The sequence below is a fragment of the Dreissena polymorpha genome, chromosome 4, assembly GCF_020536995.1.
Source record: "Dreissena polymorpha isolate Duluth1 chromosome 4, UMN_Dpol_1.0, whole genome shotgun sequence".
Lineage (NCBI taxonomy): Eukaryota > Metazoa > Mollusca > Bivalvia > Myida > Dreissenidae > Dreissena > Dreissena polymorpha.
Genome location: NC_068358.1, coordinates 131,859,628 through 131,883,166, shown reverse-complemented (window position 1 = coordinate 131,883,166; position 23,539 = coordinate 131,859,628). Strand labels below are relative to the sequence as shown.

Here is a 23,539-nt window from a genome sequence, read left to right as displayed (position 1 = left end):
CAAAAAACAATGCTGGCCTTAAAAAACTGCAAAGCGTGCAAAAACACGCTTTTAACTTATTGTACGCAAAGTAAGCCGAAGTTCAATGTTAAGAAAGAAATTATAGAAAAGATCTTATACGATATTGTATGTTCAGTTGCCAACACATTTGGAAAAGCTAAAAAAAACGCGACACGATGGGTCCAAACTTAAACAAAAAAAATATTGAACAAGTGGAAGGGACAATTCCAGTGGCTAATAGTTGAAAAGATTGAAGGGGAGACCCGTTTTAATTGTGAAATATGTAAAAATCATCGAAGGCATGCAATCTAAGCACAGTTTGGGCATATGAAGGTATTTGAAAAATAAAATTGTATAATACTGAATAGACACTGTTGAACTCGTGTAATTAAAGTTGCTAGTATGTTTATTTTGATGTTTTGCATGAAAATAACCATTATTATTTAATTTTAGGTCATTTAGAAAAGTTAAGAATTATTTTCCAAAACTTAGTAGTAATGTTAAGAATAAAATTTCAGAGTTAAGAATTCTTTTTGAAAATCTGGTAGTAACGTTAAGAATTTCACAGAACCTTATCTGGAGCTCTGTGTATATAATTAAATAACATTTCCTACCATGTTACTTTAAACATTTATATTTATGGGTATGTATGTATAAAGTATTTGCAGTCTTTTGATAATAACTGATAATAATAAACAACTATTTCAATACATTTTAATGGGTTAAAACTTAAAAAGCCACAGTCCAATGGTGATAATCACCTCATGAGTACATGTAAAAGTAAAGAAGTTGAATAAACTCTTTTAAGTGTTCAAGTCCACATCTTTGCTTCACTAAAACAAATTAATCTAAGTTATTTTATCGCATAACTCAAAATCTATGCAAATGTAATTGATAACATTCGATTCATAAAATATGCCTGCAGGCATTTTAACATTTTAACTACAAATGAAACACACCAAGAGAGGGTATGTTTTCACAGATGAATGTGATGTTCTATTTGAAATGGTTGGAAAATTAAAACACGATTGATTTCTTTTGACAGATTTTAAATAGAACCGCTGTGACAGGGCATATGGATGTTTAACATTATCTAGTTACAAAAACTTAGGTTTTGTTATTGCATGAAATATGACACAATCCATATAATGGGTATTTTTATTTTCAGACCTACCTTAATTCTCTATTTATTTAACTGTTGAATACATGGATAACAGAGATTGGACTATCAGAGAATGAAAAGATTTTAATGAAAGAAAAAAATATGAGCACCTTTAGTTTGAAATTTTAGGCTTTTTTGTCAGGTAATTTTTCATGTAAATTTGTCAAATCTTTGCCTACAGTTGGGAAACTGTTATTAATATTGTAAGGACGAACAGAGTGGAATGCGGAGAACCGATATAAAAATTGAATTTTGATACCAGTGCATCAATAATGCAGTGCATAATTAAAAATTGCAATTAAGTCATCTTTATTTAAAAACATTTAAGGTAGTAACTGTTTCATGTCTAAAATATGTTATAACTAATAAAGAATCTTTATATCACTTTTTATAGTGTGATTATTTTTAACACTGGCAGCACTAAAGACAGCGACACTTAAAGGGGCCTTTTCACAGATTTTGGCATTTTTTAACTTATTCATTAAATGCTTTATATCGATAAATGTAAACATTGGATCGTAAAAGCTCCAGTAAAAAATCAAGAATAAAATTAAAAAAAGGAAAAGAACATTGCCCGGAGCAGGTTTCGAACCAGTGACCCCTGGAGTCCTGCCAGAGTCCTGAAGTAAAAACGCTTTAGCCTACTGAGCTATTCCGCCGAGTACACATGCTTGACGTATTTTATACCTTATATAAGCAATCTTCGTAGTTTCACAAAATATAACGACAAAAACAGAACTCTCCAAATTATTCAATCGTTTCGCGTTGCAACGCTTTATAATTTTAAGGTTTTAAAATCGTCAAAAGATGCATATGATGGCTATATTAGACCATGGTAAATGTTCAGTATTACTGTTTCCTCACAAATATCATAACTAAAACGAAAATGTGCGAATCTGAAACAACTTTTTTCAATTTTGTCAATTTACCAAAGCGTGAAAAGATCCCTTTAATGCATTTTGTAATGGCAGTTCTAAAGAGTTTCATTGTTAATTCATGTGGGCACTGATAGCTTTTATAGAACAAATGTTAAGCGTTTTATGACAGTTTTATGCAAAAAATATTTTACCCATAAATTCCACCCAATTTGATGGCAGTGCGTGCCCATCAAATGATACAATGCTGAGGTTATTTTTTGTGGTATAAATGTTTAAACTTCAAATAAGAGAAAGGCAGAGAAAGAAGTAAAGTCATTCCCAAAGCATTATGACTCATGTTGACTTAACAAGGTGTTGTAACAGGTATATTTACATGGTATTGTATGTCACATAAAGGTGTTTTATTTTAGTTAAATTTCGTTATTTGATACTCGGCTCAGACCAAGCTAATAAAATGTGTACTTCGAGCCTAACATTTAATTGATTTTATGACATGACAGAGTTTCATTTTATTTCAACAAATTGCTTTAATTCAGCGAGGTGATGAAATGATAAAAAATGTTAATTTCCAGTATTTTTTTATGTAAGTATAGCTCAATACAGTTTAGAAAGGGAAAACTGTACCATTGAAAATGTTTGAAGTGCATAATTTGACTTAAATAAATTTTTGTTACTTTAAAACTTTGTGACCAGTATTTTTATCAAAAATACAAAATTTAATTATCAAATTGATTTATAATATTTTACTCATTATGCAACTACTATTAAATTATCAATCAAATTATGGTTTTTAAATATAAAGCTTTGGATTATGGTATCATTCAGTTTCTTAGGTTAGATGTCCATGTCATGGATGACCAATTGAGAATGGTCAGTGAGCAAGTTCAGTCTAAGGCTAAACCGGCGTCCCACGTCATTGATCCTGAGCCCGGAAGGTCATAGGTCGTAAGAAACCGCACAGATTGAATGCCTACCTTAGTGATTATAGACCCAAAGAATTGATTTACGCTGAATGGCTTTAATCATTTGTAATGCGAGAATTTTGATTATCTAGGTTATCCCTCTGATGGGATGCTATTGATCCAATCAAATGGATTTAATTGTCATAAAAAATCAAGTGAATTAAGGGCTTTCATTCGATAGGTTATCAGGTTCATTCCATTCATGGTTTGAATTTCTTAATTTTCTTTCCATTGGTCGGACATTTGCTGGGTTTTTGTTGCGGTTTCTGTAGTACTCGCAGAATTAGCCCAAAAGTAATTGACTTAATGGGACTGTCGTTCTGTGGATATAATCTTTCCAGTACACTTGTAGTGATTTGTTTGTGAACAGTTATAAATGCATGTCAATAATATTATGTTATTGTCGTAATTGAAAATCTTTTACCTTATACCTCACAAGTTCAGTTTCAACAAAATAGTTTTTCAATTATCCTGTTTTAAAAATGAGATCTTGAATGTGATAAATGCATCCCCAAATTGATTTATTATCCTATTTTAAGATATTATGCATTGTGTTTTGAACCTCAATGAAAATTACCAGTTGACAAAATTTGCACCATTTAAAGTACTCCATGCCAGTTTTACAAAGTGCGCACTAGACATAATTTATGAAGAACCTCAGTAAGTGCATAATACACCCAGATTGGCAATGTGATACTGTATTTTTAATATTTTGACACTAAATTTGATAATGATGGAATGATGAGGTTGTTTGTTGTGTTGAATGAACAGACTTAGAAGATTTCATAGAAGAATAGAAACATTCCTGCATAAAATGAAGCCTTGCTTTGCAATAAATGTGTATAACTTGATTGTTAATGTTTTGCTATATTTCTAGACATGCTAAAGTTAAGAATAGGCCATTACTTAACGGCTGTCAATTGTTTAGAGCTATTACTGTGATGTATTGCTTAGGACAGTACAAGTTGATGAATTATTCACATGATTTTGTGTATTTATTACGTACACAATCGACTTTAAATGCAGAAGCACTATACATTATTTTGTTATCTTCTGACGTTAAATATCTTTTCTTTATGGAAAAGGGAAATATAGGATGTATTTTTTATCAACATACTTGTATTGTTAACTGTATCATTAGAAATTTACTATAAATATAACATAATAATGTTAAGAGATCGTGAGATATTGTTTTATGAAATATGAAACAATTCAATTGCAGCATTTAAAAAACATTATTTTAAATAAATCTGTATTTTTTATTATAGTTTTGTAGTTGGACAATGTCTGAAAGTGCACCATTTCAATTGAACCATATGTGGTCTTTAAAATGACAGGAAAGTAATGAGAATACAAAACACGAGTAATTGTAAGCTAAACTGTGCCATGTTTCTACCTGACAGTTCTTAATAACAGACTCCAAGTGCTGAAATCCTATATCTTTCTCAAATGATTGGTCCATTCCTGTCATTCCAACATTCCAAAATCCCTTCAAATCATCTACAAGATTTAACATACTAAGTCTTGTATTAGGAGGACTTTTACAACAATGTACAAAGAATTGTTGTGATAGTTTTGCTGCTTTAGAAGAAATAACTCTTGAGAACAAAATTCTCTAAGAAATCTGGGAACAAAATTCCATAAGAAAAAATAATAGCTTACAGCATAAATAGTTTGCCTGCCAGATTGTGGCACAACTTGGGTGATTCCCAGGAAGTTCTGGTGCAGTGCTAATATTGTTATGCAGATAATGCAAGGTGCCTTACTGCAGTTGATCTGTTTAGTTTCAAGCAGTTGGATCCTTTCAGAAAACTGATGTAAATGTTTCCTGCTACCCAGATGGAGTAGACTGTTCGCCCAATTCTAAATATCCATGCAGAACCTCAGACCGAGTGCTTGGCATCATGTTTAGTAAATTAAACAAGTTCAATTAATATAATTTACTTGTTACACATGTCGAGTGAATATTTTAAAGAGTATTCATAAACGGTTGATACACTTTAAGTACGAAGAGTTATTTTTTTTATCAATCAATGATTCCGTGAAATTTATTTTATCAGTCCAACTATAAGAGACAAATACAGCATAAAAACAACAACAACAAATAAAAGCGTTAATGTGCACAATTAATCGATGATCAATATGCATCAAACGGTGATCAATTGCAGTGTTTTTATTGTTAGGACAAATGGCCTATTGTCATTAATGGCCTTAAAAGACATTCATTATACGAGCCCAAGAAAAATTAATGTCCACTTGTCATTCTGTACATTGTTGACCACACATTAATAGCTCAGCTTTGATGATTTCTGACACCTGTCTGCACGGGCAGTTATGTTACCTCACGGTCATTATCACCAATTCTCATGTCCAGTTGTCCAAATGTGACCAGTGTCCTTGGCGGTCATTTGCACATGTTTTTTGGTCACTTTTATGGCTGGATGTGCATTACCATAGTGATGTAATTGCGTGTAACCTGGACCAGGTGGTTTCAGTTTTGTGTTTTTATGAATAAATCAGAATGTCTATCCAAATGGAATAGTAAATGAACAAGTTCTGCTAAATTATGCATGAATCCCTCATAATGTAACATGTGTACATTCATCATCAATATCTATGATAAAGGTGTACTTTTAAGTATAAGTAACAAATAGAACTTAAACAAATTACATAAAACTTCAATATATTTTAAAGAAAAAAAAAGTTATGAAAATGTAGAATTTAAGCGGTGTATTAAACAGTTTTAAAGATGTACATTCAAATATTATGAAAGCTTTTTTTTATGCCCCCAAATGAGGGCATATAGTGATCAGACCGTCCGTCTGTCTGTCAGTCCGTCTGTTCTTCCGTCACACTTTGCGTTAAGGTTTCGCGTTTAGGTTTCGAAAAATGCTCATAACTTCTATGTCTCTTCACATAGCAACTTGATATTTGGCATGCATGTGTATCTCATGGAGCTGCACATTTTGAGTGGTGAAAGGTCAAGGTCATCCTTCAAGGTTAAAGGTCAAAAAACATATGTCTAAGCGGCGCAGTAGGGGGCATTGTGTTTCTGACAAACACATCTCTTGTTTGTTATATTTTAGCATCACAATAATAAGACTGTTATTAAATTTGTTCCCTGGTTATAGTCCAATTGGACTATGAAAATATAAATAGTTCATTTCCTAAACCATGTAACCTCAACTACACAGGCTATGAATGCCTTTTAGCCACTGACTGGAACAACCAATTTACAGTTCTTGCAGATGAAATGTCATCCTGCTAGTTTTTATACAGCAGATATCCAACTTCTGCAACTTGTCACAATGTGTTATTATTTAGTGCTTGATAACTGCCCCTGCGAAATGTTGTTCTGCAGTTCATGAATAATTCTTATGCAGTTCATGAATAATTCGTGAAATATTCATGAATTATTCATGAACCAAGTTCATTAATAGTCAGTGAAGAGAAAATGGGCCATGTCTGTGAAATGTTCTTGAAATTATAGTTCATGAACACTAATGGCATGAAGTGTTCATGAAATATTCTTGAAACCTAATGACATGAAGTGTTCATGAACTATTCTTGAACCCTTATGACATGAAGTGTTCATGAACTATTCTTGAACCTAATGGCATGAAGTGTTCATGAACTATGCTTGAATGCTAATGGTATGAAGTGTTCATGAATAGTTCACGAACAACACAATTCTTGACAAGTTCTTCAGGTTTTGATGTTCATGAACAGTTCATGAACACTTTTCTTCTATTTGTCAATGGCCCATTTTCTGTTCATGGACAGTTAACATTATTTTATTTATTTACGTCATATAAGTGTAACTCAATATTCAGTTTGTTGTTGTGTCTACATAAACTCTAAATACTTGACCCATCCACCATGCTTGCTCCTCATGGGTGGGCATGCCCCCTATGCCTTAGCAAATTCTAGGGAATACTTGCACACATTCTTATTAATGATTAATTATTTGTACAAAAGTAAAAGACATCATGATTTTTTTTCTGACTAAAGCAATAATTTGGATTGTAAATTCTTCATAGTGTTTTTCCCCTGTATTAAGTTGATACCTGTAAATGGTGCTGTTCCCAATAAGATTTAAGGACCATTTTTCCCTATTGTTGATCAAAGGTGTTGTTTTTCGGCGTAAGCTGAATAAGCCAGCTTTTCACCCTGACTTGACCTTTGTAAGTGTCCAATAATACTCAAATAAAATTTCCCGCGGCTAGGTACGAATGAATACACTTCATTTATTCCATTGGCTGATTTGAGTATAACACCAGAACATTGGAAACATATCCGCGTCTTTGTAACACTGTTTTACTGCATGAAACAATTTTATCTCTAATGAAAAGGCCCAATAGATAGAACAGTTTTACAATCAATTTTCGACATAAATACAGTTTGTGCGTTCACCTTTTATTTTCAGAGAATTACCAGCGCAAAAGCGTTTAACTAAAGGCTATGTTGTCATATTTAGTACTTACTTGCATTGCATTTCAACCCGCGAGGTTTCGGGTCAATACGCGGTCATTTTGTGAAAGTCAGAGATTATATACAGTTCATCACCGGAGTTCGCAAAAGGGGTTGCGATCATTGTGTCTTACTGACAATAACGTAGTGACTGTAATGCATTGCATTCCAATCCGCAAGGTATCAAGGTCAGTTTGCGGTCAGTTGCAGAAATCTTTATATAAACGCCGTCTCGTAAACTTTGTGCACTTGAAGTCTGTTTTGATCAGAAAGATACTAAATAAAGATATTCGGCGATATTATTGTGGTATGTCAATCATCGATTTTTAATATGGTTTCAAAATTTGCATGATAAGGACGAATTTTGATAAAATTAATTAGAAATATTTATCCATTTAGACCAGTTTATTAAGCATGACCACAATAATTCGCTATACTATAATTATGCAATTAAATAAGATTCGAGTATTGTCGGCTGACCTATATGCACTCGTTTATTTTCATGTTTCTTGTGTTTTTCTATTCTGTAAATATAGATATCTGAGTAATAATTTCACATAAAGCAAAATAAGCCACGAAATCTGGCGCAACACCCCGTAATTGATTTGCTTATGATGTAGCTAACAACTGCGCAGAAAAAAGGCATCCGCTACTTTTTATCTCATAGAGATAACTTTTGATCGTTCATAAACATCGACCACAATCAACGCCGTATATCTTTTTTAAAGATATTTCTTGTTTAAATCCAAATTAATTTGATCCAGTGCAACTCAAAAAGAGGTGAGCACAAATGCCAATGGTCTAAGTACTAAGAAAGTTTTGTGCACTGTGAGACTGGAACTTGAAAATGTACACACAATGATATAAATTTTGAGGCAGACCAAAACTTATACGTGAAACATTCTTAAGTTTGAAGTGTCACAAAATCATTCGGGTATACAAATAATGTGCACCCTAATTTTTAGCTGTGAACGTGAATGGATAGAAGGTTGGCACACAGTAATTTAAATTGTGCAAATAATGCTGCACAAAGCATACCATGATCTTCCACTTTATGTGCATACAGTGAACACAAATTTCATAATTTTAAATACATATACTGCAGAGATGTTCGCGATTTTTTTTAAGAGATTGTAAACATGCTTTTGTCGCGTATCTTTTGACATTTTATGGGAGCTGGTACTATGATTGAAATGCTGTTAAATCAAGCACGCAGGTAAATCGAAAACAGTTTGGAGTCCTTTTGTTGACCGTGCCTCTTAAGCACAATATGTTTTCATTCAATCACCCTTTCTTCAACTTGAATGCTTTTATAACTTCTCTATGTTGTCAGCAAAGATTAGAAGTATTACCGTGGTATAAGCCCTGTTATGGTTTGTTTTGGCCTATTGACATCGATCTGTTCAACATTTTACGTCACTTTTACACTTGAGAAATTTATTTGTGCATATTGTGTATATTAGTCAATGGGAATTTTTAAGTTAAACAATACTGAGATGGTCTGAGTTATATTACTGACAAATATTTGCCTAATATGTCACTTTTGTTAAAAGAAAGATTGACAGTTGTCAATACTACTGAAATCTTCATTACGTTGCAATGTAAAGTCTGTTTTACACGCATGAAGCATTCAATTAAGTTTAGGACGCATTTCATACATATTTTATTAAAGTGAATAATATTATTTGTTATTTCAACTCTTTCTTTAATGCACAAAAACGTGGTATCTTCTACGGTAAAGAGGCCATGAATTATATATGTGGAGGTTTTGTTGTAGATTTATATGGCAGGCAGTCTATTGATCACAAATTTTATTGCTTTAATTACACCATGATTGTTGGGAATTTGTTGAACAGGTTGCAGAAATGTTGTTGTGAGTTGTTATATTTTTCATAGAAAATAGCTTTCCTTATATAAGGGAGGTGCATCACGTTTGAATATGAGAAGAGATGACAATGTAGAAATGCAACCTTCTAGTCATTTCCCTACAAATTAGTGGAGTGTAGTTTGAGAGGCTATCATTCACTGTTAATGAAGCATAAGGGCACATTCCGAAAAAATAAACCAGGCATATAGAAGATTCTCTTGTCCTTTAGCAAGATTTTCACATGATTGCTCTGAAGGAAATTGCCTTCTTATGCAGAGACTTTACAAAATAATTAAATAATGCTTTTTGGAAAGTTCTCTTGCAAGTGAATTAATATTAACTGAGTTATGGTAATGTTCTCTCAAGGGATGTAGTTTGGTGTCTTCCCTCAATTTGGATGTCTGCTAATGGCCATTGAAGACATGACAAAAACTGTAATTGCCTTGTCAAATGATGAATCAATTACAGACCTGGTTCTAATTGAAATATTGTGACATTTTCCCTGGCAAAAAGCACAGTATCTCTCCAATTGATGGAAAATGATATTATGCATTCATCCACATCTTTGTCTGTCTTTGCTTGTGCTCAAATATCTTGTCAGTGTTAGTCTTGTATTTATGTGATAACCATCCACCCAGTATATTTTAATTTAAATTCTAGAATTAACACTTTCAATGTAGAGAAATGAGGATTGAACAAAACTTGGATATATTAATAAACTGCTGCATGTGGTAGTGGGAGTAAGATTATTGCCAAAGGCCAAATCTGCAGTCACACGCAACAATTACCTACAAAGCAATTACAAGGAAACTCATTAATATTCATTATGTTTTACAAAACAAACACACACACTTATTTCCATCCATCAATCCCATCAGACAACTGCCTATAGGTCAAGCCCTATAGCTTCTCCCAACAAATCACCACATTTCAGGGGGGGAGTAGCTGTTCTTTTTTCCAGATGACCAAATTTATAGTCCCAAGTAGCCCATGAACAAATTGGCACATAAGCTGATTGTGTGGAGAATTAATTTGCTTGCCTGTGATCTCTTTGCCTGGCTTATTAATTTCCAGACATATTGATTGATTGAATTTGACACCAGCCATGATCCCTGGGTGGGGTAGTCTGGCCTCCAGTCAAAGGAGCAATGGTCAGTTAACTACTGTATTTGAAAGTATAATCAGAAACAGAAGACCTCAGGCTTATCTGATCAATTTGTTTAGCTGTGGTGTGTGATCCTCTTGGTTGTCATTAATTTTGATTTGTGTGGTAGATGGTAATTGCATTTTAATGTTTTGGGAATGTGACTGTTTACAGAAGCAGTTTGTCTTCTTGACCTTCAAGTTCTTAATCAGTAATCTGTGTATTGTTTTTGAAGGGTGGGAGGATGGTGTTAAGATAATGTTTGATTTCAACATAATGTTTTTATGCCCCCTTTCAGAGAAAAGGGGGCATATAGTGATCGGACTGTCCGTCTGTCCGTCCGTCTTTCCGTAACACTTTGCGTTTAGGTTTTGAAAAATGCTCATAACTTCTATGTCCCTTGAGATATAACCTTCATATTTGGTATACATGTGTATATAGACAAGGCCTTTCCATACGCACACAATTTTTTACCCCTGTAACCTTGACCTTGAACTTAGGGTCCGCGTTTAGGTTTCGAAATCTGCGTTTAGGTTTCGAAAAATGCTCATAACTTCTATGTCCCTTGAGATATAACCTTCATATTTGGTATGCATGTGTATAAGGACAAGGCCTTTACATACGCACACAATTTTTTACCCCTGTGACCTTGACCTTGAACTTAGGGTCCGCGTTTAGGTTTCGAAAAATGCTCATAACTTTTATATCCCTTGAGATATAACCTTCATATTTGGTATTTTGGTATGCATGTGTATATGGACAAGGCCTTTCCATACGCACACAATTTTTTACCCCTGTGACCTTGACCTTGAACTTAGGGTCCGCGTTTTAGGTTTCGAAATCTGCGTTTAGGTTTCGAAAAATGCTCATAACTTCTATGTCCCTTGAGATATAACCTTCATATTTGGTATGCATGTGTATATGGACAAGGCCTTTCCATACGCACAAATTTTTTACCCCTGTGACCTTTACATTGAAGTAAGGGGCCACGTTTAGGTTTCGAAATCTGCGTTTAGGTTTCGAAAAATGCTCATAACTTCTATGTCCCTTGAGATAAAGCCTTCATATTTGGTATGCATGTGTATATGGACAAGGCCTTTCCATAAGCACAAAAATTTGGACCCCTTTGATCTTGACCTTGAACTTAGGGTCCGCGTTTAGGTTTCAAAATCGGCGTTTAGATTTCGAAAAATGCTCATAACTTCTATGTCCCTTGAGATATAACCTTCATATTTGGTATGTATGTTTATATGGACAAGGCCTTTCCATACGCAGACAAATTTTGACCCCTGTGACCTTGACCTTGAACTTAGGGTCCGCTTTTAGGTTTCTAAATCTGCGTTTAGGTTTCGAAAAATGCTATAACTTCTATCAAAGCGTTTATAGGGGGCATATGTCATCCTATGGTGACAGCTCTTGTTTTGTTGATGCTTAGTTTGTGTTAAAAGAATATACACATGAAAAATATATGTTTGGTATATGCCGCAGGTTTCTGTCACAAATCGAAAGATGAAGCTTACAAAAGCTTAGATCATACTGGTGTTAGTAGATATTTTGTCAAACATAATTTTTGATAATGTTACACATCCTAATGAAACAAAATGTATGATAAAAAGATCAGTTTGCATGTTTTTCATTTTTCAAATAATTATATGACAGTGTTTGAAAATTCACAATAATGTTCATTAAACAATATGCCTTGTCACAGATGTAATATCTTTCAATTTAAAGGTTGCAGAAAATCCACTGCCCTGACCAGGTCGCAATTATTTTAGTACTTAAGCTACAGAATGATATTTGATTGTTCTCAGTGTTAATTTCATTATTCCTGGGATAAATTTCTGGTGTTGTGATTGACTCTGGATGACATTTGCACAACCACCTTGGTCAGAATTATCTTTGTGCCTTCCTATATATGTCTATATATATATATTTATATATATATATATGCCTTCCTATATAACTATAGGTTTTATTGTGCTGTTGATTCATATTTTGATATGGAGAAAAATATAGTTCTGTTAATCACTGGTAAGTGGTAATAAAAAACTCCCTTGTTTTCAGGAAAGGGTAATGAGATGTTAATATTTATGACCCAAAATGTCTTAAATCTGTGACCCGTTGGTATTCTTATCTTTGATATTCAGATCTTGATAACTGTAGAGTTTGGGTTTGGAGGTTATTCTTGTTGAAATTGTTAAGGATCATGAATGGAAGATATTTGTCCCTTTATGAGAACCCCTACAATGCTTGAACTGTTTCCATTATCAAATGTCAGATTTCATTTGTGAGATGTACTCTCATATCTAAGGTTTAGAAAAGTTTCCACCATTGAAACCACAAATCCCTGAAATCCCCAAATTGCCCCCAAATATCATAGCAGATGGTGGTAGGGTTTGTATCTGGTGACAGGATTTCAGGGGCAAATCCCTGATCCCTAGGTTTGGGCATGTACTTTTCACACCTCATTTGCTGTACAAGAGAACATTTGTTCCGATTGAATTGCCCCATGCAAATTTATGCAGATTTTGTAGAATGTGCAAGCCCCTTTATTGTTTACTGTATGGTGCATAATGGCCTGAAAATAATAAAAGAAACTTGGCAAATTGTGCAACAGGAATTTATTGCTTTTGAAGTGAATGCTTTCAAAGTTGTTAAATGTTAATGTATTATGTGTTGAATTGAAATGAAACTGTTTGTGGCAAATGTAACTTAAATGTTTGTTGAGGCTACATTTAGAATTTCATTTAAAGCGGAGGAACCTCATAAAATAGCGAGATGACAAGATTTATAGCATTTTCAGGAGCCTTTGGGATAATTACAAAAGTTTCCCATATCTCCGAGTAAAACATGCAGATGCCTATTCTTTCCATGGATTTTTCCTTAGCATTGCATGCATTATGTGGATGCAGTGTACATGCAACTAATCAAAACTCATAATCATTAATGGTACATTGTGTCACATTAACCAGATGAAATGGTTTGTGTCTGCTATTTGCAACATCTTAAGGCATGAGTGGTACTTTATAAAAGAGGATAATTATACAAAAGACAAACAATTAGCTCTAATATGTTCAGTCAATAATGATTGTCTATCTCTAAGGCAGACATTACTAAATTATTATGTTAAAAATAGCAGTTTGTGCATTATTTAGTGTATACAAGTAAGCATGTGTGCACATGTGAACATTTCTTTGGTAATTATGTGATTATAAAACCATAAAAATAACAATTGTTTAATTTGGTGCATGCTTTACATGTCTAATTTCATTGTTAATAAATGAATATTTATGAATTCTTCTCCAGCATTTTCAATGCATTTTTATTCAATTACGGGTCAATTTGTGTATTTAATTTCACAATAAAAAATTGGACCTTTATGGCAGCATATGGTGCATGCAATTTACAAGGTATTGAGGAAACAAATAAAAGAGACAACCTTAAAGGGTATTTGTCATAAAACCTGTGTTTGATTGATCAATTAAGCCTCCATATGTTGTCAATTAGTGTTCTTACTTGGCCGCTGGTTTACTGAGGTGTTACCAATTTAGCTTCATTTATTAGCTCATCTATTTTTTGAAAAAAAATTATGAGCTATTGTCATCACCTTGGCGTCGGCGTTGGCGTCGGCGTCCGGTTAAGTTTTGCGTTTAGGTCCACTTTTCTCAGAAAGTATCAATGCTATTGCATTCAAACTTGGTACACTTACTTACTAGCATGAGGGGACTGGGCAGGCAAAGTTAGATAATTCTGGCGTGCATTTTGACTGAATTATGTGCCCTTTTTATACTTAGAAAATTGAAAATTTTGGTTAAGTTTTGCGTTTAGGTCCACTTTTTTCAGAAAGTATCAATGCTATTGCATTCAAACTTGGTACACTTACTTACTATCATGAGGGGACTGGGCAGGCAAAGTTAGATAACTCTGGCATGCATTTTGACAGAATCATGTGCCCTTTTTATACTTAGAAAATTGAAAATTTTGGTTAAGTTTTGTGTTTAGGTCCATTTTATTCCTTAAGTATCAAAGCTATTGCTTTCATACTTGCAACACTTACTAACTATCATAAGGGGACTGTGCAGGCAAAGTAATGTAACTCTGACTGGCATTTTGACAGAATTATGTGCCCTTTTTATACTTAGAAAATTGAAAATTTTAGAAAATTGAAAATTTGGTTAAGTTTTGTGTTGAGGTCCTCTTTATTCCTACAGTATCAAAGCTATTGCTTTCATACTTGCAACACTTATGAACTATCATAAGGGGACTGTGCAGGCAAAGTTATGTAACTCTGACTGGCATTTGGATGGAATTATGGGCCCTTTATACTTAGAAAATTGAAAATTTTGTTAAGTTTTGTGTTTTGGTCCACTTTACCCCTAAACTATCATAGATATTGCTTTCATACTTGGAACACTCGCAAACTATCATAAGGATACAGTAAAAGGACAAGTTGCATAACTCTGGTTGTCATTTTTACGGTATTATGGCCCTTTTTAGCATAGGTGCAACGCACCTATGCTTAAGGTATATACGACATTTTGAAAACACACATCGAATGGTTGTCAATTTTGAAGCCTTACCTGATCAAAAATCAGACGAAATATCTTTTTAATTTAGTTTATGGTAATTCTTACTCTTTTTTTTTGAAACGTTTTTCTTACGTTTTCTTCCAAGAATATTGCTGACACCGTTTTTAGTGAATTTTTCTAAGACCGTTTTACGTGAAAAAACCTTCTAAGAAACTAAAACAAATTTCGTTCGTAAAACAATTCTGTTCTTGTTGATAGTGACCTCGCACCTAATTTCTATTTCCTTTGTTTACTGTTCTGTGAGAGGTCAAATGTTTTCTGATTTATGACATGGATTCTGACCTGCCTTTCTATGGATTTGATGAAGTAGAGTTTGAAAATAATAGAGATGTGTTAATTGAAGTTAAAATGACTTACTTTTAGCCAGAAATTAACGTTACGAGTAGAGCTAACGGTTTAAATGTGGCATCGGATTTAATGGATTCGCGCGAATTCTGGACGAGTGTTGTGTCTGTAAAATATTAAATGGAAATCTGTAAATGTATCAAGTCGGAAAAGAAAACGGATGGTTGCATAATGGTATGCGTGAAATAATGTAATTCTACGTATTTATTTTCATAGTTATGTCATTTTGTAACCATTCACATTCGTCACTATTTGGAATTCCCGTTTCTAAAAATAGAACATATTGGTAACAAGGGGGGCGACTCTTGATGTCAGCAATCGTTAAGGTTACAATATACTCAATAATCGAGTCATGAAGGCTGTACTCTCTAAACAAATCATCATATTTTCCTCGAAGGCATGTTATACACTTTATACTGTTGTTCTGGTTTTATCGTTTGGAGATATTGAGAAGGTAAGCATAGGTGTTCACTACTAAATCCCTGAAATAGGATAAAGTTGGAGATTAAAGTAAAAAATGGCACTGCAAAATGTTACAATCCACTAGATTTTTTTTTTATTTGAGTCGAATTCTTTTTTGGTTTGAACATGAAATATCTGTTTTATTGCTTAAATCGATTAAGCTAAGAATGCCCGTCAAGAAAAGGTATGGTTATGGGGGTCTCTATGTGCAAAATGTTGTATTTATTTTTGCTCGAAGTTGTCGCTTTTATATCGAAACATATAAGGAAACTATTTAGTATATTTTGACCTTAACATTTACTTCAGCAGCATCTTCCCTGTATCTTGCAACTATGCTTTCAGCGCCATCGGCGCTCTCGTTTGACTTAGTAACTTTGAATATATGGTTAAATTTTGTGTTTCGATCCACTTTACTTCTTAAGTATCAAGGCTTTCAAACTTCAAATACTTTCATGCTATCATGATGTTACTGTACCTGGCTAGTTGAATTTTACCTTGACCTTTGAATGACCTTGACTGTCAAGGTCAAATTATTAAATTTTGCTAAAAATGCCATAACTTCTTTATTTATGATTAGATTTGATTGAAACTTTGACAAAACTACTCTTACCTGACATACCACAATAGACTCCACCCAAACCATCCCCCGAATTCCCCCCTCCCCCCAAATCCCCCCCTATTTATTTTTTTTAAGATCATCTCACAAATGACCGCCACACCCTCACACTATACTATACCCTCCCACCCCACCCCCCCCATTTTTTTTTGAAACGGTTAAAAAACACAAATATATATTTTTATTATTTTATGTTTGAAATACCGTCCATCGCACCCAAGAATACCCCTCTTCTTTCCCCCCGAATTCCCCCCCCCCCCCCCTAATTTTTTTTTTTTTTTTAGATCATCTCACAAATGACCACCACACCCTCACACCATACTATACCCCCCCACCCCACCCCCCCATTTTTTTTTTGAAACGGCGTTTCCCGTTTTGGGGGATTTTTTACTTACTCTCTCATTATTTCATTTGTACATGTTTGCACTATATTCATTGCATTTTTCATAATTTAGTATGTTTGAAAAGATTAAATTGAAATAGAATTGAGATATAATAATCATGAGACACATCTTTCTATTAAAAAAAAAAAAAATTTTTTTTTTTTTTTTTTTTTAGGGGGAATTTTTCCCCCCAAAAGGGGAAAAAAGTATACTTTTCAGGTGGGGGACTGCCGCCGAAATTCGGCGGCAGATTTGATAGATTGAGGGCCCTGTGACATCTCACATATGACCACCACACCCTCACACTATACCCCCCCTCACTCCACCCCACCCCAATTTTTTTTTTATGCCCCCCTTCGAAGAAGAGGGGGTATATTGCTTTGCTCATGTCGGTCGGTCTGTCGGTCGGTCCGTCCACCAGGTGGTTGTCAGACGATAACTCAAGAACGCTTGGGCCTAGGATAATGGAACTTCATAGGTACATTGATCATGACTCGCAGATGACCCCTATTGATTTTGAGGTCACTAGGTCAAAGGTCAAGGTCACGGTGACCCGAAAAAGTAAAGTGGTTTTTTGAATGATAACTCAAGAACGCATACGCCTAGGATCATGAAACTTCATGGGTAGATTGATCATGACTCGCAGATGACCCCTATTGATTTTGAGGTCACTAGGTCAAAGGTCAAGGTCACGGTGACCTGAAATAGTAAAATGGTTTCCGGATGATAACTCAAGAATGCTTACGCCTAGGATCATGAAACTTCATGGGTAGATTGATCATGACTCGCAGATGACCCCTGTTGATTTTGAGGTCACAAGGCAAAGGTCAAGGTGACCCGAAATAGTAAAATGATTTTCGGATGATAACTCAAGAACGCTTTTGCCTAGGATCATGAAACTTCACAGGTAGATTGATCGTGACTCGCAGATGACCCCTATTGATTTTCAGGTCACTAGGCCAAAGGTCAAGGTCACAGTGACAAAAAACGTATTCACACAATGGCTGCCACTACAACGGACAGCCCATATGGGGGGCATGCATGTTTTACAAACAGCCCTTGTTTTTGAAACGGTTAAAAAACACAAATATTTATTTTTATTATTTTATGTTTGAAATACGGTCCAACCATCGCACCCAAGAATCCCCCCACCCACCACCCCCCCCCCCCTGAATTTTTTTTTTGCATTTTTTTTTCGCATTTTTGGAAGCTAATGTAATAAATGTCCACGCCCCCACACTATACACCCCTCTTCACTCTACCCCTCCCTTCTTTGTGATTGAAAATGAGAGTCCCTTCACCTTTAAAAAGAAAATAGATGAGCGGTCTGCACCGGCAAGGCGGTGCTCTTGTTTGATTTTCTTGCAGCTTGTGAATACATAAATCACCTCTTACACAAATGTCTTAAATTGTTCTTGTTTATTCTTGCTTTTAATTTTGTCTTATGTCTTGGATCACAATATATGGTTATAGTAAAATTTATTTCAAAGATACATAGTTAACTGTCTGTTGATTTTCTTATTCTTCATTTCATTACACGCTATGTTGAATTATTTAATGATAGCACATACACAATACAAGTTTTGTTTGAAAAAAAAATTGTTTCTTCAATAGTTTTTGGTATGCAGATTCCCCTTTGAATGTTTATTTATGGCTTGTCCTTGTATTGAATCATTGGGATGTGAGAGGTCACAGTGGCATTGAGAGTTGTAAGTTTTCAGCTTTTTTCTGTATCCAAGAAATGAGACTCAAAATAACTTTATAATTTGTAGACTTTTAATGATATTGAGCTTCAATATTCATGATAAAGTGAAACCTAGATGGATATGATCATGCGAAGTAGATGTTTAAACCCTGACCTATGCAGGTATGTGTTAGTCAGGTGTTTAAACCCTGACCTATGCAGGTATGTGTTAGTCAGGTGTTTTCGTCGGCTGAAAACCATGACACCAGTTCAAAGACTTAGACCCTTACACCCCTGGATGATTTGATTACCTTCGGCAGACACTAGGGAAATTCATTAACAAAGCATTTACATTTGAGGTTCGTGTTTTAAGTGTTTTTTCGAGCCATTGTTTGGTCATATTTCAAACCTGGTTGCAGCTTCAGTTTCTAATGCAGGGTTTGGATATCAAAAAGAAATGTTTTAATATGGTTTTGTTTGCTTCTTAGCTGATGTGGTTGCGTTTTAAATAGCTATTATGAACTTTTTGGGAATATTTCACTATTAAAAGGTACTTATCAAGTTAGAAAACAGGGATTAAATATGTAATCATGATACCTTTCATGGCCCTTGTAACTCGAGTACTGAAATACAATAATCCGCAAAAGAATTGAATAGAAGATTTAGATTGAAAACTAATATTAATCCAAAAGCTGATTTTGAGGTATGCTTAAATAGCCACTGCTAACTTACTAATAATACTCAGTGCTCATGTACAAAATTGATTAATTTATACTCTCTATATCTGGCTTTTAGAACTGTTGATAAAGAGAATGAAATCAAAGTGTGTTCCTTGCCAAGATTTTGTATTGAATTGTATAAGTAAGGAAGCTTAAGTGCTTAAAGACGAGACTTTTTGCAAAGAAGTGCCGCCTTAATAGAAAATGTTAAAAAGTTGAAGTACGGTTACCTTCATCCGAAATATTATCCCCCCCCCCACACACACACACTTCAATATAAACAGTAATGTCATTTCAAAGAGATTTAATTGTTATGATGAAAACCAATTAAAATATGTGAATGCCTGACATCTTTATTACTATACCATTGGGTTTTATTATTTTGCTTCATTTCTAAATTGATGTATTATTTTCATTAAAAAATAGTCTATGGTAGTTATTTTTACCCCCTTACCACCCCCACCCCCAATCAAAAGTATATCAACAAATCTTGTCAATTGTCTAGCATTAAATATATAGTTTATACTTACTGATAATACATGTACATGTATAAGTACTGATGGCAGGCTATTGGATGTAAAGCAATCACCTAATTTGATAAACTATGATTAACCCTTTGCATGCTGGGTAATTTGTCATCTGCTAAAATGTCGTCTGCTGAATTTCTAAAATTAGCATTTTCTTCAATTTTTTTCAAAGAATACTATCAGAATAACAAACAGTTTGGATCCAGATGAGACGCCACATTCTGTGGCGTCTCATCTGGATCCAAACTGTTTGCAAAAGCCTTAAAAATTCGGTTCCAGCACTGTAAGGATTAAAGCCAGATTATACGATTTTTATATGTGTTGAATTGTAATATATTGATACAAATATGTTATAATAACACACAATATGCAAGCAAAATGATACATTTAAGACGAATTTCATAAAATGCAGCAAATACAAATTAGCGCCCCAAGCTGATTGTGACGAAGATAATTCGTATATATTTTACTACAATAACCGATGCATTTGTATTTTTATTAAGTGTTCGTGTGTCGTATTAATTGATATCGCTGCGGGGATTTCAAATGAACCGTTAAACTAAATTTAGATTCACATCGTACATGCATTATATACATGCTGGCAAATTCGGCTGTACAGCCTTTTTCGATTTCAGAATTAAATTTCTGGCTTATTTAGCATTTTTTGACACATGTTCTTCTTAACTTTAATTTTAGTTTATATTGAAATATATGTATAATAAGTTTTTTACACATTTTATATTAATTAATAAATATTTGACAAGATCGTATATACCCACTTTAACCCTTTGAGTGCTGGAACCGAATATAAAAGGCCTTTGCAAACAGTTTGGATCCAGATGAGACGCCACAGAACGTCTCATCAGGATCCAAACTGTTTGCTATTCTGATAATATTCTTTGAAAAAAAATCGAAGAAAATGCTAATTTTAGAAAACTTTACAAAACTTTAACAAGAGGGAATTCAAAGTTCAAATCATAGAATTCTACTATATTATCAGGTTTGAATATAATTGTGTAAACATAACATCAGTCATGCTGTTATTTATATTACTTTTTTCAGGCAAAGGTTACACTACAGGATGTCAATGACACTCCGCCCAAGTTTTCCAGCAGCTTCTACATAGTGGACGTAGACGAGAATGTGCGTACAGGATTCCCGATCACGAAGCTCACTGTTTACGACGAGGACACCATCGGGACAATGTCTCTGTCACTTGTCAACCCACCTGACTCCAACCTGCAGATAAAGCCTGACGGTAAGTACCCTATGTCTGAATTGTAGTTCTGTTTAACCCTTTCAGTGCTGGAACCGAATTATGAAGGCCTTTGCAATCAGTTTGGATCCAGATGAGACGCCACAGAACGTGGCGTCTCATCATGATCCAAACTGTTTGCTATTCTTATAGTATTCTTTGAAAAAAATCAAAGAAAATGCTAATAAAAGAAATTCAGCAGACAACATATTAGCAGACGACAAATTTCCCAGCATGCAAAGGTTTAAACGGAATTATTTTAACTCAATAGCATCTTTTGACAATAATTATTTTGGCACTCTGGAGTCTTTGTCTTCGTGTTTTCGGAGATGTTTAGAACTGTCCCAGATTGGGCTTGAACCTGGGACCTCCTGATTGCTTGGAAGATGTCATGTTATAGATCTGGGACCTCCTGATTGCTTGGAAGATGTCTAGATCTCACATGAAAATATATCAAACATAATAAATAATAATCATGTAAAAAGCATGGAAGTTTCGGAAGTTTGAGAATGTGGCCGAACTAACTTTTGCGGGAGATTTGCTGATAATGGTTATAGGAAACAAAAACGTGTTTTAAGAAAAAGTGCATGTTTTAAAGTATGTTAATGGTACAATTGAAGATGCCATTTTATATTGCCTCGCTTGTCTATTTTTGTTTAGAAACTATTGGGGGGGATTATGTCGGATGATTATCTTATTTTTATTTTTATTTGGAATGTAAACAGAATAATTCACAGTTATTTCGTTAAATGACTTAGTTGTATATATTTTGCACAATGTGAAAAAATAAAGTAACATTCTTATTATGTAATTTATATGTAAGAAGCATACAATTCTTCTTTTTTACTCCATTCTAAATGTTATACAAAACTAATCAACTTTATTCTTGAGTTTTAATAAGCACTGTCCATTATTCAGGTACAATTGTCACAACTGGGCCGTTGGACCGAGAAACCATTCCGCAGTACACACTGAATGTCACAGCTAATGACGGGACTCAAACCTCCTTCTGCGTTGTACGAATTAACGTCCGCGCTTACAACGACAACCCGCCAAAATTTACTGAACCCTTCTATTCCTTTGACATCTCCGAAGACACAGCTGTTGGAACAACAGTGGGGAGCGTTCTTGCCAATGACCCTGACCTAGGGTCAAATGGGCTTGTGACCTACAGTCTGGTGTCTGGGTGGGGCAACGACACATTTGCCCTTGACCCTGTGAAAGGGACCTTCACCTTGCTTCGAGTGCTAGATTTTGAAGAGGTAACTTTTATTTAACTCTTTCAGTGCGGGAACCGAATTTTGAAGGCCTGTGCAAACAGTTTGGATCCAGATGAGACGCCACAGAACGTGGCGTCTCATCAGGATCCAAACTGTTTGCTATTCTGATAGTATTCTTTGAAAAAAATCGAAGAAAATGCTAATTTTAGAAATATAACAGACAACATTTTAGCAGACGACAAATTTCCCAGCATGCAAAGGGTTAAATCTTTTTACCTTTTATCTTCTGTTTTGAAAAAGCCAAAGGCTTATTGAAACATTTTTGAGACTCTTGAAACTCTTATTTAACAAAGTGGTTAAATTTATGAAATTTAATTGAACAATAAGAAATAAAAAAAACTAACAATTGTTAATTAATACAGAATCAGTTGACAAAAAATATGCAAAATTAAAATTAAATATGCAAAATTATATTGAAATTATAAAGTATGTTTTGTGGTATATATATATAAAATACGGGACTTATTTTGAAAATTTGTTGAACTTAAGCTTTTCTTGAAAAGTTATATGGAAACTGCTTGCACATTTTAGTTTTTGTTGTAAATATATAAGTACACTTGTAATTGATACATTTAAACTTTAACCTTCATTTTACTTTATTGATTAAGTATATTTTCCTTCATCTGTCAACGGCATGTTTGTTTAATTGAAAGTTAAATTGAGAAATTAAAATATTAAATACACTAATTTGATTGATCCGATCCATATTTTGTCTGATAAGCCAAACTGATTTATGTTGAATAGATATTCTTAAGTACAACAGTAGATACCTATTAAGATACTATATATATATAAATTTCTGCCAAGGGCATTTTTATTGAAGAAAATCAATATATAAACCATAATTAAAGATGTAAAGATATTGATTGTCAAAGACAGGACTTGAAATAAAATAATATATTGGAATTTAAACAGTTTCGTTCTTAAAACGAATAACCCGCAGGTTATCTGATAAAATTATCTTTTGTAATCGCCTAGTTGAGTTATGGACCAAAGTTTGAAAAAAACACAACAATAGCTTTTTCTCTGATAAAACAGTTTGTATTGATGTTTTGTTATTTACAAGTTTCCAACATCACAATCAAAACCATACAGCCAGTTCTCTTGGTAAATATTTAAATGCAAAAACATGTCTGCATTTCAAATTAAGAGAATATTCTTTATTTTAATTATGGTAAAGAATTTGGGTGAATGCT

The 23,539-nt window shown here is 34.0% G+C and overlaps 1 protein-coding gene across 1 annotated transcript in view; it reads left to right on the top strand.

Moving 5' to 3' along the window:
- LOC127876532 (cadherin-related tumor suppressor-like) overlaps positions 1-23,539 on the top strand; it is an 89,421-nt gene that overhangs the window by 16,864 nt on the left and 49,018 nt on the right. Inside the window, exons 2-3 of the mRNA XM_052421823.1 lie at positions 20,871-21,066; positions 21,982-22,325. Coding sequence (XP_052277783.1) covers positions 20,871-21,066; positions 21,982-22,325 — 540 coding nt within the window. The remainder of the gene's footprint in view (positions 1-20,870; positions 21,067-21,981; positions 22,326-23,539) is intronic.